The sequence below is a fragment of the Oncorhynchus nerka genome, linkage group LG20 (genome assembly GCF_034236695.1).
Source record: "Oncorhynchus nerka isolate Pitt River linkage group LG20, Oner_Uvic_2.0, whole genome shotgun sequence".
In the NCBI taxonomy this organism is placed as follows: domain Eukaryota; kingdom Metazoa; phylum Chordata; class Actinopteri; order Salmoniformes; family Salmonidae; genus Oncorhynchus; species Oncorhynchus nerka.
Genome location: NC_088415.1, coordinates 23,710,291 through 23,726,777, shown reverse-complemented (window position 1 = coordinate 23,726,777; position 16,487 = coordinate 23,710,291). Strand labels below are relative to the sequence as shown.

The 16,487-nt window shown below is 42.2% G+C and overlaps 1 protein-coding gene across 4 annotated transcripts; it reads right to left on the bottom strand.

The window, feature by feature from the left end:
* Positions 1 to 3,544: 3,544 nt before the first annotated feature.
* On the bottom strand, positions 3,545 to 16,483 carry LOC115102098 (transcription cofactor vestigial-like protein 4). 4 transcript variants are annotated; one of them, XM_029621675.2, is made up of 7 exons: positions 16,273 to 16,483; positions 15,778 to 15,930; positions 8,360 to 8,543; positions 7,085 to 7,117; positions 6,661 to 6,886; positions 6,320 to 6,431; positions 3,545 to 6,192 (listed from the first exon to the last, which is right to left on the bottom strand). In XM_029621675.2, the coding sequence occupies exons 2-7, from the start codon at positions 15,857 to 15,859 to the stop codon at positions 5,987 to 5,989; spliced, it is 843 nt and encodes a 280-aa protein (XP_029477535.1). In that variant the 5' UTR covers positions 15,860 to 15,930; positions 16,273 to 16,483; the 3' UTR covers positions 3,545 to 5,986. The 4 variants fall into 4 exon arrangements, with proteins under 4 accessions (XP_029477535.1, XP_029477536.1, XP_029477537.1 ...); XM_029621676.2 differs by having other exon boundaries at positions 8,360 to 8,525; XM_029621677.2 differs by lacking the exon at positions 7,085 to 7,117.
* Positions 16,484 to 16,487: the final 4 nt, after the last annotated feature.

The window sequence follows — 16,487 nt, the reverse complement described above, 5'->3', positions numbered from 1 at the left end:
TGGTGGTGTATAGTGGTGGTGTAAGGAGGTGTACAGGGGTGGTGTATGGTGGTGGTGTATGGTGGTGGTGTACGGTGGTGGTGTATGGTGGTGGTGTACGGTGGTGGTGTATGGTGGTGGTGTACGGTGGTATACAGTGGTGGTGGTTGTTGGTGGTGTACATTGGTGGTTTATGGTGGTTTACAGTGGGGGTGGTGGTGTACGATGATGTACAAATGTGGTGGTGTGTGGTGGTGTATGGTGTGTACAGTGGTGGTGTACAGTGGTGTTGTATGGTTGTGGTGTGCGGTGGTGTATGGTGGTGTATGGCGGTGGTGTACGGTGGTGTACAGTGGTGGTGGTGTACGGTGGTGGTGTATGGTTGTGTACTGTGGTGTGAGGTGGTGTGCGGCCCACCGACACTGAGACAGCCTGACAGGTTCTGTTTCTGCTCATTGGAGGACTGTTATCCGGAGTGAACGTGTTGTCTTCCTTCCCCTCCACTGAGGTTATCTATTGCCAGCAGTCCACATGACACAATGAATGAGTCTCCTACATGGTTGGCTGGGGACAGGCAGAGGCACAGAGAGACCCTCATCAGGTCAGCCTACTGAAGGTAATTCACAAGTCCTCTCAACCCCCCTGTACTGGACCTATACACACATCACTCATCACACATCCCAGTCACGTGGGGTTGGGATGGCGGTAAATCACAGGGTTAGATCTCCATATATTTCCCCATTCATTTGTGACCCATAGGGACCGCTTCTGTGGCCACTGCGTTTGGAAGATGACATGCCTTGTAATCGGGTGTGTTGGGCTGTCAGCTCAGGGTGCATGATCTTGCCAGCATGACTCAAGTCTGCCCGTGAGCCGCTTCCTGCGCTTGTGCATCTACTTCAGTTGCTTGTATGATCTATTTTAGATTCTCTAGCCCAAGGATGTGTGTGCATCCTAACAGCAGATAGCCAAAGAAAAAAGAGGGGTAGGGGGGGTAGATAATGTTCAAATCATCTACAGGCAATCATGCAAATTCCCCGTCTGTGGTGCACTCAGGGATGTAGATAGCAGAGCAGCCCTACTTCCTCATCAGCCACAGCAAATGTTTAATTATGCAAACGAGCGAGATCTCTATCAGCCCTTTGCACACGCCAACATGGAGGCTACACATACGCCAACGAGTCATTTTAACCTTTAGAATTTCAACTGATGTATGTCTTGACCATGTCTGAGAGCGGGAGTCCATGGTGGTGCAACGATAGTAGGAGACAGGGTCAGAGGACCGGTCCTCTTTGTCTCTACTGCAGATGTCACACACTATGCAGCCTTCGCACACTGAAGCAGCCAGGCCTGGGTTTGGCTTGACCCTGAAGTGTCGTTCTGATTTAGACCCTGTTCTCTGTGTCTGCTACCAATGTGGCCTGATGGCTGTGCCACCATGCAGGGGATTCGCCATACTCTGTGTGTCTGCCATTTGGGTTTTTACATAGAGGAGAAATGTGGATCTTCCTCTCCTCTTGTCGCAGTAATCCCTGGGGAGCGGGCTTCCTTGGAAGGCTTGGTGTAGTGGGAGCACTGCGGTGACATTGTGTTGTTTCTATGGTTGGGTCTAATCTCGTGGAGGCAGGGGTCTATTTTCTTTTATTGTTTGAGGGGCTTTAGAGCAGCTTTGAGCCTGAGGGGCGAGAGCACAGAAATCCCAGGGATCTTCTCCCAGTAAGAAGATGTGGGTTACAACGAGGGGTGTTGGGCAAATTCAAAATTGCCATAACTAGAGGGGCTTTGGTTTCTAGGCTACATAGAACTGCCTAAATCCATTGCCCCCCAAAAAACGAGGCCATCAGAAAGATTCCACTTGAATTATAAAATCGAACAATAAATGTGTTAATCCTATACATTTTCCCACTGTACGCTTGCATCGTTGTTTGACAAAAATATCAGCTACGATAAAGAGCTAAATTAAACTATCTCTCCAGCAGCAGCAGTATCAAACACAACCCCAGAGCTGGGAGAATGACACCTTCAGTACTCTACCTACCTTTCATGCAATTATGCTTTGTCACCTGCATTTGTTTCAGTGGAAACCACATGTAAGAATAAATAATATGAGAGATGAGAGATGTTTCATTCAAATCAGCCTTCCCAGAGTGATGTACATTTTCTTTGTTTAGTCTCTGGGGAGTGGAAGGAGTTTCATGGTGACGTCTGTATCGTGGTTCATTACTGCCATCTGGTGGGGGAAGATAGAATGTGTGTTTGCTCATGTCAACGCCATTTATATTATTGAGTCAGGAATAAAGAAAGATATCATCATTTAGAAGCAGTCATGGAAACCCTATAAAACAGTTTTACTACGATTGCCACCCGAGTCAGCGACCTCACAGGGAAAACTTATGAGCCAATTTGACCCTTTTTACTGGGAAAAATCCCCCAGAGTAGCTTCTCCAAACAATTGCAAAAGAACCATTAAAAGGGAGGGTGTAACCCCACCAACAGTAAGAGGATAATACAAAACAGATGTTGTGGTTGTGTGACACGCTGTTTTGGCCTTTCAGCCAAAGCCTACAGTTATACATAACACTGCTGAGATGTAAAATGTAGTCTATTTCATGACGTATGTCTCTGTAAACACTACTAGCATTTGAAAAGAGGTTAGTTACACACCACAAATACTGTAATTACACAAATATAATATAGTTCATAACATTATGATATAAAGGCTCAAATAAATATTCAACAACAATTTGGTTCACCAGGCAGAGTAAATTAACTTCAATTCAAATCAGTTTGCCAAAAGAGGACACAATTCTATTCTTGCAGTTTGAATAATATATTGTCCTGAAAAAACCCATCCCTCTTAGAGGACAGTGTTTGTTGAGCTCCCTCATACTCTGGCTTCCTCTGTGGCCTTTCACTTTCCACTGACTGACCACAGCTCCCCCAACGCAGTTCTCCTCTGACATTTCTAAATAAGCAGCAGCATTATGAAGTTTGCCAAAAGCCCGATGGTCAAATGACAGGGTTGTGATTGGACCAGCATCAGCCTCCAGACTTCACCATGGGCGGATTCTACTCGTTAATACTGTTGTGGACCAAACAGGCCTAAAACACCCTAGAAACTCCTGCCTTCAACTGCCCCATCCCACTGGCCCAATTATTCATGTGAATTAGATACATTTCTCTTCTTCTTGATGTTCAGACAAGGGACTTGCTTTGGAGATTTATGTTCAACTTCCTAACATTATTTCACTGAAGAGGCTTTTAAATGATGGGGGTCTCTTGTTTAGACAGAGATAGTGTTTAAGACAGAATGATCACCCCTCCCTGACAGCACTGAGAAACAACAATCACACAGCACAGCTGTAACTAGTTACTGTATGTTACCACCACACCCATGAGGCCAAATACAACTTTATTTATAAAAAGTAAACCCAGAGCTGCCTCTGTGGCTGGTTTCATGGCAATGGGCTGGGTCCTATGCAAGATGTATAAATGGCCTCAAGTCTGAATCACATTGTTGGACAAGGTTTGGTGACCCAAAACAAAAAACATTCACATACTGGACTGTGATAGAGCATTTAAAGTTTATTTAGGACAAATCAAGTTTTAAAAAAAACAGTGGTATATTCTTCTGGAGAAATAAGACCAAAAATGAACAAAATACAGATGAACAAACCGTCTAAAAGGCAATGCAGTTTCCCATGTTAAGAGACAAGTGGAGGAGTTAGTTCCTGCAACTTGTTGTTTAGAGGCACAAGCAGTCAAATACCAATTAAATAACATTGGAACATTAAACCCCAACATACCACTGAGATTCAACTTGTGATAAACCCTTACAGTTCCACTGCGGTACAGAAACAAGCACAGAACCTGCAGCAGAGAACCTGCAGCAGTAATGTCACCCTGACATCACGCCAAGAGAACCTTATTCTTAGAACGACTGGTGTTCCTGCACTTATCAAACCTCAGACAACTCTGGAAAAAGATCAACTTTTTTGATAGATACAAATGCATGGTTAGAGGATCATGAATATCCAATGGCTACATATCATGAGTACATTGTTCTGTTAAAAAAATTCTCTAGGATCATTACGCACGGCGCAATGATAGTCTTTCGATATCAAAGTAAAAAATAAAACGGGAATATGAGTTTATATAGTCATTTTCAAAACAGTGTAGAATATAGGATGCAAGTAAATATAATATAATTTTTTCACAAAGAGCTGACTAAAACAATCTCAATGCACTATACAATTTTCTATCAGTGTTAACTCATGTTTACTAAAGGAAAACACTACAGAAAGGTCATTCATCCTCAAACTGCCTCTATAAAGTACTTTAGATGTCCTTCTACTCCCCTTGATTCTGTTCATGTTTTTTAAAGTCCCATACAGTTTACACTATAAAGAGAACCTATCCCTCTTTCCTCAAAGCTTACTCTTACCAGATCCTATTTTAGACAACAACAAAAATATTAAGCTGGGTAGTGATGGTGGAATGTTCATGCCAAGGCTTTCGTTCAAGGCCAGCCATGATACATGTGGGTAAAGTCATCAGCATTTTCATTTAGGGGAAATAAACATTACACTTTCCAAAGTGAAGAATGTCAAGTAGACATGCTCATTGAGAGTCAATTTAACAAAAGAAAAGTTAGTCAAAATGTATTCAACAGTATTCAACTAAACATCAGATTGGAATAAATAAAACCACAACTAACGGCATTATGGTGAAGATAGTCAACTCTAAGACAGGACTGGTCTACATGTTAAATGTTGACTATTCAGTCATGCGTCTATGCCAAAGCATCCCGTACCAACCACATAATAACAACGTAGCCTATTATACTGCATTCAGACAGCCTTGCCAGAGGCTGCGATTTGTAGATGGATGCTAGTGTATACATATTCTAATGAAAATCACATACAAAAAATATATATTGAGTACGACTGTACCAGCAGTAAGTATTTCTAAAATGGTTACTGACAAAAATAAATTCTGAGGGTAAATAGAATAGAATAACAAGGCTTATTATAATAGATACCAGCTATTTGAAACATGCACCTATGTAAGCAGAATACTATAATTATTACTAACTGTATCTAGGAAATAAACTAGTGAGTACTAGAAGAACAAAAAGATAAAAACAAAAAATGTCAAGTTCACAAAAGAGAAAGTTAGTCCAGTTCTGAATAGTTGGAGAAAAAGAGAGAGAGAAACATTGTGACCAGGGGGAGACGAGAGCCTTGATAGCATTACAACTGTTAGTATTGTTAAAACAAACAAAAACGCACTCTTACAAATGTACTGTATGCTCCAAATGAAACAGGTATGCTGTTACCACTACCTCAATCTAACACATAATAGTGCAAATCAGAGCCGGCCTTCCTTTCCAACTAAAAACACAAACACAGGGTCACGTGGAGAGTTAACGGAGATGGCAGGAGGATGAAAACAGAAGAGAAGCATGAAGCAGCAGGCAAGTTCTTTGGTTAATAAGAAAGGCATGAGGGAGTTAAGACCGAACAGTGTGCCTTCTCAAAAGGACTAATTAATTGGTCATTTTGGGAATCTCTGTCAGGGTAAGTGTTAAAAATATATAAAATGATACACCTCAAATAAAAACAAGCTGACATCAAGGCTGCCAATACGGGTCCTAGAGAGCTCCTCAAATTGATATTTCTGCTTTCAAAATGAAGAATTTGAACACTTGGACTCAAACCAAAACTACCCTATCTGAACAAATGTATCAAATCCCCGCAGATCGGAGTGTCAGTCAAACAATAAGAGCAGGGAGAACCCCCCAAGGTCTGTAAAAGGCCAGCTTTGGTGTATAATACAGTATTAAAACTGGAAATTCATTGTCTTGTCTAGCGTTGTTCTGAGCTCAGGGAAGTCAAGCTTGACAATGAATGGTATAGGGAGGTCAATCGGTGCACTTGTCTGATGCCACAGACAAAGAAATGGTTGTGGTTCACCATTCAACAGTGAGGGAGATCCGGCCAGTGTTTCAGGAGTTGGCCTCTGGACTGTGGGGGTGTCCCCCCGGCCCCTTGGACTTGATCTGGAGCCAGGTCTTCCCCAGGGCCTTGGCAAAGTGGTCGTCCACCGAGCCTGTGATGGACACAGAGTTGGAGACGGGCTCGGGCTCCTTGTAGTTCTTCCCCAGGCTGCGGCGGAAGTGCTCCTCGATCACAGGGTCAACCGCAGTGTTATCTGGGATTACAGAGGAACGGAGAATAAATCAACATGTTAAAGTGGGGCATGGTAACAAAGATAAAAATGATCAAATTTATGCACAGATTTATCACGTTAGTAAGGTAATGTGGTGATAAACATTTACCATCAGCCTTCCTCTGATCCATGGGTGGGCTGGGGCTGTGAGACTTGTGGCAGTGAGACAGGTTGCAATTGCGATTGCTTGCAGGAGCACAGGTGATCACAGAGGGACGATTCTATAAGATATAAACAAACACGTTAGCGACACACAATACGAGACTGTATGTAAGGCGCAACTGACCAATACGAGACTGTATGTAAGGCGCAACTGACCAATACGAGACTGTATGTAAGGCGCAACTGACCAATACGAGACTGTATGTAAGGCGCAACTGACCAATACGAGACTGTATGTAAGGCGCAACTGACCAATGCGTGAATGTATTTCGGAATTGTCAGAATTACCTGTGGTCTGTCCACAGGGCCGGGCATGGCAGGCCTCTCTGTGCCACCCAATCCAGAGTCTATGCTGTTTTTAGTCAGAGCCAGAGGCTGGTCCATCGCATAGGAGGGGATGGAGGCATACAAGTGGTTGCCATGGAGGCCGTTGGAGGAGGAAGTGATGCACTCCACCGGGCTGTGGCCGAGGATCCAAGGGTCGTTGCGGTTGTCTCCGCCGGCAGGCTGTCCCCTTGTTAAAGAGAGGACAAGTGGCAGATTACCCCCGACAGCCAGACACAGACCACCAACTGCTCCAGTTATTCATAGGCCACTTTAAATCAACCCCACCTTAAAGTCAGGAGATTGGGCCTTATAGACTGTCACTTAATGAGGGTGCAGGGATTCAGTGCAAGGAATTTTTAAAGAGCAGTAGACAGTGTTTACTTACGACACGCTTGTCTCTTCGGCACATGTAACTACGCTGAACAAGAAATATAAAAGGCAACATGTAACGTGTTGGTCCGATGTTTCATGAACTGAAATAAAAGACCCCAGAAATTTTCCAGACGCACAAAAAGCTTATTCCTCTCAAATTGTACACACATTTCTTTACATCCCTGGTAATGAGCCTTTCTCCTTTGCCAAGATAATCCATCCACCTGACAGGTGTGGCATACCAAGCTGATTTAACAGCATGATCATTATAAAGGTGCACCTTGTACTGGAGACAATAAAAGGCCACTCTAAAATGTGCACTTTTGTCACACAACACAATGCCACAGATGTCTAAACTTTTGAGGGAGCATGCAATTGGCATGCTGACTGCAGGAATGTCCACCAGAGCTGTTGCCAGAGAAATGAATGTTCATTTCGCTACCATAAGAACGCCAAATTAGGGAACTTGGCTGTACGTCCACCCAGCCTCACAACCACAGATCACGTGTATAGTGTTGTATGTGCGAGCCGTTTGCTGATGTCAACGTTGTGAACAGAGTGCCGCATGGTGGCGGTGGGGTTATGTTATGGGCGGCAGGCATAAGCTACGGACAACGAACGCAATTGAATTTTATCGATGGCAATTTGAATGCACAGAGATACCGTGACGAGATCCTGAGGCCCATTGACATGCCATTCATCCGCAGCCATCATCTCATGTTTCAGCATGAGCTGAAGCTGAAAATGTCCCAGTTCTTCCATGGCCTGCATACTCAGACATGTCAACCATTGAGCATGTTTGGGATGCTCTGGACTGACGTGTAAGAGAGCATGTTCGAGTTCCCACCAATATCCAGCAACTTCGTACAGCCATTGAAGAGGAGTGGGACAACATTCCACAGGTCACAATCAACAGCCTGATCAACTCTATGTGAAGTAGATGTTGCGCTGCATGAGGCAAATGGTGGCCACACCAGATACTGACTGGTTTTCTGATCCACGCCCCTACAGATGCATATCTGTACTCCCAGTCATGTGGATTCCATAGATCAGGGCCTAATGAATTCCAATTGACTGATTTCCTTATATGAACTGTAACTCGGTAAAATCTTTCAAATTGCGTTTCTATTTTTGTCCAGTATACATGCACACTCCTCGTGTGCACAATATTTATCTGATTTTCATGCCAGCAAAGGTTTGGATGCATTTGACATTAAAATATTGTAATGTAAAAAAATATATTTCAAAGTACGTAACAATAGATTAAGACATACATGTTTATACTTACAGTTGAGCAGCAAACAGTCGACTCATTTTGGTCATGTGGTTGTTGTCACAGTCAACGCAGTCGTCTACTTGCTCCTCGCCATACTTCCTTTTGCTGGGGCAGATGGGGGGAGGACCGGTCCTCATGTTGGTCATTGGAGAGGGCAGCGACGGCATCCTGGACTCACCTGTGAGAGAAGATTCAGCTGTAGAGAACACTGTTTATACTTTGCATGCAAACCAAGGTGGTCATGTCTCAATAATGTAGAACTACAGAGTATTCAGAACATTTTAAAACACTAAATCAGTAATACTAGGAGTTTGCCATGCTCCCCCACGTGATCTAGTTACCTGCTGTGACCATTACCTGAGAAATGGGGACTAGAAAAGGTTTAGTCGATTAAACTCAAATCCACGATTTACGATGGAGTTGAGCGGCAACTAGTGTGGGGGGACTGGAGCTCCAACGTAGTTTTTCATCAGAAACGGCTGATTTACGCACCCAAAGAATAGCCCACAATTACACACATTGTTCTGTGTAATCGCGGGATATTCTTTTGGTGCTGAAATCAGTAACTAGTTTTTGATAAAAATCTTCAATAAATGTGACATTGGAGCACACACAGTAGTCGCCACTCAAATCCATTGTAAATCGTGGAATTGAGTTTAGTCGGCTAGACAAGGTTTAGCTTTACCTTGTCTGTCAAGCCTTGCAGTCACACTAGCTAGGTTTCCATCCAATTGGTGACAGATTCATGCAAATATTCTATAAAATGCATTAATAAAATATGCAAATTCTCCTACCAGAGATGCGTTTCCACCAAAATGACTTCTTGCGGATGACGTGATGACATAGTGCACGTAAAAATGTTCTGAGCTTAAATTGCTATGTACCGAATACAAGTTAAATGGGTTTCCATCTCATTTAAAAATATATATATATTTTACCCCCAATTTCGTGGTATCCAATTGTTAGTAGTCACTATCTTGTCTCATCGCTACAACTCCCGTAACGGGCTCGGGAGATACGAAGGTCGAAAGTCATGCGTCTTCCAAAACACAACCAAGCCGGATATCCCTACCGGGATCCTTGTGTGCCACAGCTAACGCTGCGATGCAGTGCACTAGACCACTGCACCACCCGGGAGGCCCTGGGTTTCCATCTCATTTTAACCTTACTGATGGTTTTGTCACAAAAAAAATGTGCGTTATACACTGAGTATACCAAACATTAGGAACACCTTCCTAATATTGAGTTGCACCCCTACCTTTTGCCCTCAAAACCTCCATTCGCTGGGGTATGGACTCAACAACGTGTCGAAAGTGTTCCACGGGGATGCTGGCCCATGTTGACTCCAATGCTAACTACAGTTGGATCAAGTTTGTTGGATGTCCTTTGGGTTTTGGACAATTCTTGATACACACAGGAAACTGTTGAGCATGAAAAACCCAGCAGCGTCGCAGTTCTTGACAAACCGGTGACGTCTGGCACCTACTACCATACCCCGCCCTTAAATCTATTGCCTTGCCCACTCTGAAATGACACACATACACAATCTGTCTCAAGGCTTAAAAATCCTTCTTTAACCTGTCTCCTCCCCTTCATCTACACTGATTAAAGAGGATTTAACAAGTGACATCAATAAGGGATCATGGCTATGTCATGGAAACCAGCAAGTGTTCTTAATGTTTTGTATACTCAGTGTATATCAAATGTGCCCACTCTAGAATTGGCTCTAGCCAACAGCTTGCAGATATGGAACGCAGAGTGGGTCTTCGCGTGTCAAAGAATACATACACGTCAAATAATACGATTTGACGCGTTAAATAAGCTTTTAATTTGACCCGTGAAATAACACAATTCTATTAGAGAATGATGTGTGTGCTGAATTTGCACGTGCAGGCTAAGCACCACCACTACTATCAGTAGCACTGTCAAAGATGTACATAAGAAGTCTGTAAACGAACACACACCATACACGAACGATGTGTTTACAATGCCACGTTGGTAATAAGGCATTTGTTCGACCGCTTTAGCTTGGTACCCATGTAGCACCAACACAACTAGCATGACAACAATGAGCAGTAGAAACCTCAGTCATTTTCATTCATCTTAGAAATGATTTAGGCATCCTTGTGAGTAAGTAATAGCTAGGTAGCCACTTGTTGTTCACCTACTGAAACTGAACTCCCTTTTTCAGGACCCTGTCTTTCAAAGATAATTCATTAAAATCCAAATAACTTCACAGATCTTCATTGTAAAGGGTTTAAACACTGTTTCCCATGCTTGTTCAATGACCCATAAACAATTAATGAACATGCACCTGTGGAACGGTCGTTAAGACACTAACAGCTTACAGATGGTAGGCAATTAAGGTCACAGTTATGAAAACTTAGGACACCGAAGAGGCCTTTCTGCTGACTTTGAAAAAGAAAGATGCCCCGGGTCCCAGCTCATCTGCGTGAACGTTCCTTAAGGCATGCTGCAAGGAGGCATGAGGACTGCAGATGTGGCCAGGGCAATAAATTGCAATGTCCGTACTGTGAGACGCCTAAGACAGCCACACAGGGAGACAGGAAGGACAGCTGATCGTCCTCACAGTGGCAGACCACGTGTTAACACCTGCACAGGATCGGTAGATCCGAACATCACACCTGCAGGACAGGTACAGGATGGCAACAACAACTGTGTGAATTACACCAGGAATGCACAATCCCTCCATCAGTGCTCAGACTGTCTGCAATAGGCTGAGAGTGGCTGGACTGAGGGTTTGGCTTGTAGGCCTGTTGTAAGGCAGGTCCTCACCAGACATCATCGGCAACAACGTTGCCTATGGGCACAAACCCACCGTCGCTGGACCAGACAGGACTGGCAAAATGTGCTCTTCACTAACGAGTCGTGGTTTTGTCTCACCAGGGGTGATGGTCGGATTCGCGTTTATCGTCAAAGGAATGAGCGTTACACCGAGGCCTGCACTCTGGATCGATTTGGAGGGTCCGTCATGGTCTGGGGCGGTGTGTCACAGCATCATCGAACTGAGCTTGTGTCATTACAGGCCATCTCAACGCTGTGCGTTACAGGGAAGACATCCTCCTCCCTCTTGTGGCTCATTCCGACATGTCCCTCCAGCATGACAATACCACCAGCCATACTGCTCGTTCTGTGCGTGATTTCCTGCAAGACAGGAATGTCAGTGTTCTGTCATGGCCAGTGAAGAGCCCGGATCTCAATCCCATTGAGCACGTCTGGGACCTGATGGAAAGGAAAGGGTGAGGGCTAGGGCCATTCCCCCCAGAAATGTCTGGGAACTTGCAGGTGCCTTGGTGGAAGAGTGGGGTAACATCTCACAGCAAGAACTGGCAAATCTGGTGCAGTCCATGAGGAGGAGATGCATTGCAGTACTTCTAGTGACACCCCATCCTGTGAACGGGACCGTTGTCATCATCTGACACCAATTAGCATAACGCAACGGGCATAAATATTACTAGAAAATATTCCTATTCATGAAAATCACAAGTGAAATATATTGAGACACAGCTTAGCCTTTTGTTAATCACCCTGTCATCTCAGATTTTCAAAATATGCTTTACAGCCAAAGCTAGACAAGCATTTGTGTAAGTTTATCGATAGCCTAGCATAGCATTTTGTCCAGCTGGCAGCAGGTAAACTTGGTCACGGAAATCAGAAAAGCAATCAAATTAAATAGTTTACCTTTGATGAGCTTCGGATGTTTTCACTCACGAGACTCCCAGTTAGATAGCAAATGTTCCTTTTTTCCCCAAAATATTATTTTTGTAGGCGAAATAGCTCTGTTTGTTCTTCACATTTGGCTGAGAAATCGCCTGGAAATTGCAGTCACGAAAACGGCGAAAAATATTCCAAATTAGCTCCATAATAACGACAGAAACATGGCAAACGTTGTTTATAATCAATCCTCAAGGTGTTTTTCAAATATCTATTCGATAATATATCCATCGGGACAATTAGTTTTTCAGTAGGACCGATTGGAGTAATGGCTACCTCTATATTTTACGCAAGAATCTCTCTGGGAGCATCAGGTAACCACTTGCGCAATGTAGCTGCCTACGGGTATTCTTCAACATAAATGCGTAAAACTACGTCACAATGCTGTAGACACCTTCGGGAATACGGATAAAGAGTAATCTGGTTGATAGCCCATTCACTGCTCAATAGGGACACATTGGAACGCAGCGCTTTCAAAACATGAGGCACTTCCGGATTGGATTTTTCTCAGGCTTTCGCCTGCAACATCAGTTCTGTTATACTCACAGACAATGTTTTTACAGTTTTGGAAACTTTAGAGTGTTTTCTATCCTAAACTGTCAATTATATGCATATTCTAGCATCTTGTCCTGACAAAATATCCTGTTTACTAGGGGAACGTTTTTTTTCTCCAAAAATGAAAATACTGCCCACTAGTCACAAAAGTTTAATGCAACTGGTTGCCACACCAGATGCTGACTGTTACTTTTGATTTTGAACGCCCTTTTGTTCAGGGACACATTACTCAATTTCTGTTAGTCACATGTCTGTGGAACTTGTTCAGCTTATGTCTCAGTTGTTGAATCTTGTTATGTTCAAACAAGTACTCACACATTAAGTTTGCTGAAAATAAACACAGTTGACAGTGAGAGAACGTTTCTTTTTTTGCTAAGTTTAGCTAGCCAGCTACTTAACCCGGGTGCCCAAAGCTAACGTTATAAGCAGCCAGCTAGCTTCATCTGGCTAGTGAGGCTCGACCGGACCGGGTTGTGGTGTGAAGCTAGCCACAATAAGGATTAGGCACAAAAGTGGAATTTGAGGTTTACCTTCAAAATAAAAGTAGCTCTTTGAAAGTGACGCAGAAGGTTACAATTGGTGGAATCGTGACATATTTAGACTAGATAATGTTAAACAAGGTTGGAATGTGAAGCAATGAAATGGGGTATCAGTCTACTCGGTGACACCCACAGAACACAACTGTGAAGAGTTTATGCAAATATTAGCTTTGTAGCTCTAATCGTGGGATTGTGACTGTGTGAAATCACCTCCCCAGTCAGCCTATTGTGTGTATTGACATTCATTTTGCACTGTACAGCTTTACACGAGATATTTTTTCCCAAGGTCCTCCTCAGAGTTATCAGACTCCAAAACGCAGTATTATTTTTCCTCAGGAATAGTGTTCAATGCACATAGTAGGTTGACAATAAATGTGGTTCAAATCACAGATATTCAGATTCCCGCAATAAGAGCCAAGACGCTAATGCTATCTGGGTGTCAGAGTAGACTGATACCCCATGTCATTGATCCACAATCCATAGGTAAGGCTGTACAGTGAAATAGGTATGCCCCCCAATGCAATGCTAATGTCTAATACATCCAGTGTGATTTCAGCAGATTTGTCAAATTTAACAAATTGTCTTTTACTGATTTTATATAACAACATTCCAACCTCGTTTAGCATGATCTATTCAATTATGGCATAATTCTACTATTTTGAATTCATTTGCATCACTGTAAATGACATACTTTTATTTTGAAGGCTAACCGCAAAGTCCACTATTGTGGCTAATCCTTATTATGGCTAGCTTCACACAGATGGGTCCAACCACCATTAATCAAATAAAAACTGTCTTGTAAATTATGGTTAATTTAAATGATGACAACTAGCTATATAGTTAGCTAGCTAACTATTGCTACTGAAACAGATGATGTCGTGTTGCTATGTGTTTGGGGAAGAACATTGTTTTCACCCATCAGCTAGCTAGCTTTTTTTTATGACCAGCACTGTAGGTGTGCGAGACAACTTTACCAGCGTCATAGCATAGGTATTGATGTATCCTTGTGACATGAAATACGAGTCAGTGTAATCAATGTGTAATAACTACGTAAAAAAATGTATGAAATTATTATGTGACGTGCAGTCATATTCAGATCCTGATTGGTCAATAAGCTTATCTGGCACGTCAAATAGTGTTGTTTGAAACGTATCTTTTTTTGACACGCAAAGACCCAAACGGTGTTCCATACACTGATACAGTGCGGGTATAGCCTACGTGAGATTATTATGGACAAAAGAACGACATTATTTTAATTTGTCAAATGGCTGCCAAGCATCGATCATGTTCACCACAATAAGACCCGCTCCTTTATTGAAAAGGAGAATAAAGATTATCACCTTACACTTTCACCACCCATTGAAGTTGAGAATTTGTTGTTAACTGACTTGCCTAGTTAAATAAAAGGTTAAATAAATGTTTTTACATAAAAGTTCATCAGAATTTATTTTATCTGTATCCTAATAAACTGCATGTGTTCCCGAGTTGTAGGACCACACAACATGCCATCGCGTGACTCCAAGTTTACTTCGTTATGATGGTTATTATATCAACATTTTCACCGCCATTTCTCACATAATTAATTTGACAGACAATAAGATCCCACATTGTCATGCGTATTTTGTTTTACCGACAAATTTGCTGTTTCAATCATCAGGCCTGTCTTTACATGTTTTATCCGACATGTACTTTACTCGAATAAGAAGGTTGGATGGAAACCTGGTTAGAATTTTTTAGTGGTTACCAAACTAATCCAACACATTCAATTGTGCTTTTAATGCTAGTTAACTAAACACACGGTATGGTTTGTTTGGTGATAATGGATTGATCAACAAATAATGGGGGAAGCCATAGCATAGATAGCTGGCTAACGTTAGCTAGCAGTGGTGTAAAGTAGCCTACTTAAGTAATAAATACTTTAAAGTACTAAGTTACTTAAGTCGTTTTTTGGGATATATGTACTATTATTACATTATTTTCACAAATTTTACTTCATTACATTCCTAAAGAAAATAATGTACTTTTTAAGTAACTTTTTAACATTTTCCTGACATCCAAAAGCACTCGTTACATTTTGAATGCTTAACAGGACAGGAGAACACCCCTACTGCCTCTGATCTGGCGGACTCACTAAACACAAATGCTTCCTTTGTAAATAATGTCTGGGTGTTCGAGTGTGCCCCGGCTATCAGTAAATTTAAAAAATACATTAAAAGAGTGCCGTGGCTATCAGTAAATTTAAAAAATACATTAAAAGAGTGCCGTCTGGTATGCTTAATATACGGATCGTTGGCTACTGTAGTTAGTTTGCCACTATTGGCCTATTTATTGCCTTATACCTCCTTACTTCATTTGCACACACTGTATAGATTTTTCTATTTGTGTTATTGACTACGATTGTTCATCCCATGTGTAACTGTTGTTTTTTTCGCATTGCTTTGCTTTGGCCAGGTCGCAGTTGTATATGATAACTTGTTCTCAACTGGCCTACCTGGTTAAATAAAGGTGAAATAATAAAATAAAATTAACGTTAGTGACTAACCATCAGCTAGGATTAGGCCGATAACAGATTTAGCTAGCTATTGAAAATTAGTATCTTACCTTCGTAGTGTAGTCTCCCGATATTGTTGTTCATTTTGTCCAGGAACTGATAGTTCAACAGGTCCATTCTCGTGAAAACCATTTACTCGTACTGGCTACTTGCTAACATCAAAGTTAGCAGCCAGCTAGCCAGCTAGCCAGTAAGTGTCCGTCCTAGAATATAATATAAAATATTAGCTAGTAGCTAGCTAAGGTTAACCAACTAGCTAGCTAGGTAAAGATAACGTTCGATTACACGCGTTGTTGTACCAAATACACAACATTGGCTAGCTAACGTTATAGCTAATAGTTTAGCAACCTCTAAGATCTAGCTAGTCAATGCATCCATGTCAAATGGCCCTCTTCGCCTGTAAACATTTGATAACTGGCTAGGCTAGCTAGCTAACTACGTGGTAGTAAGCTACTAAGAAACTAAACTAGTACAAGCAGCTAAAGATAGCTAAGAAGCTAACTCACTTTTTCAAAGTTGGTAAAAACCAAAAAATACAAACTTACAATGTGTTCGAGGTCCAGATCAAATGACCGATAGTCAAAACGAACTGTAGATAGATGTTCTGAAAATCAGTTGGCTGGCTCCATCGGTATTATGTATTTTTCCGCAAACAGTTTTCAGACAAAAGGGACGTTGCGCCACATCTCAGACTCAGCCTATCTACACAGTGAAGCTGCTAACCAAGCTAGTTAGCTAGCCAACTACCCCTGGTGACTAT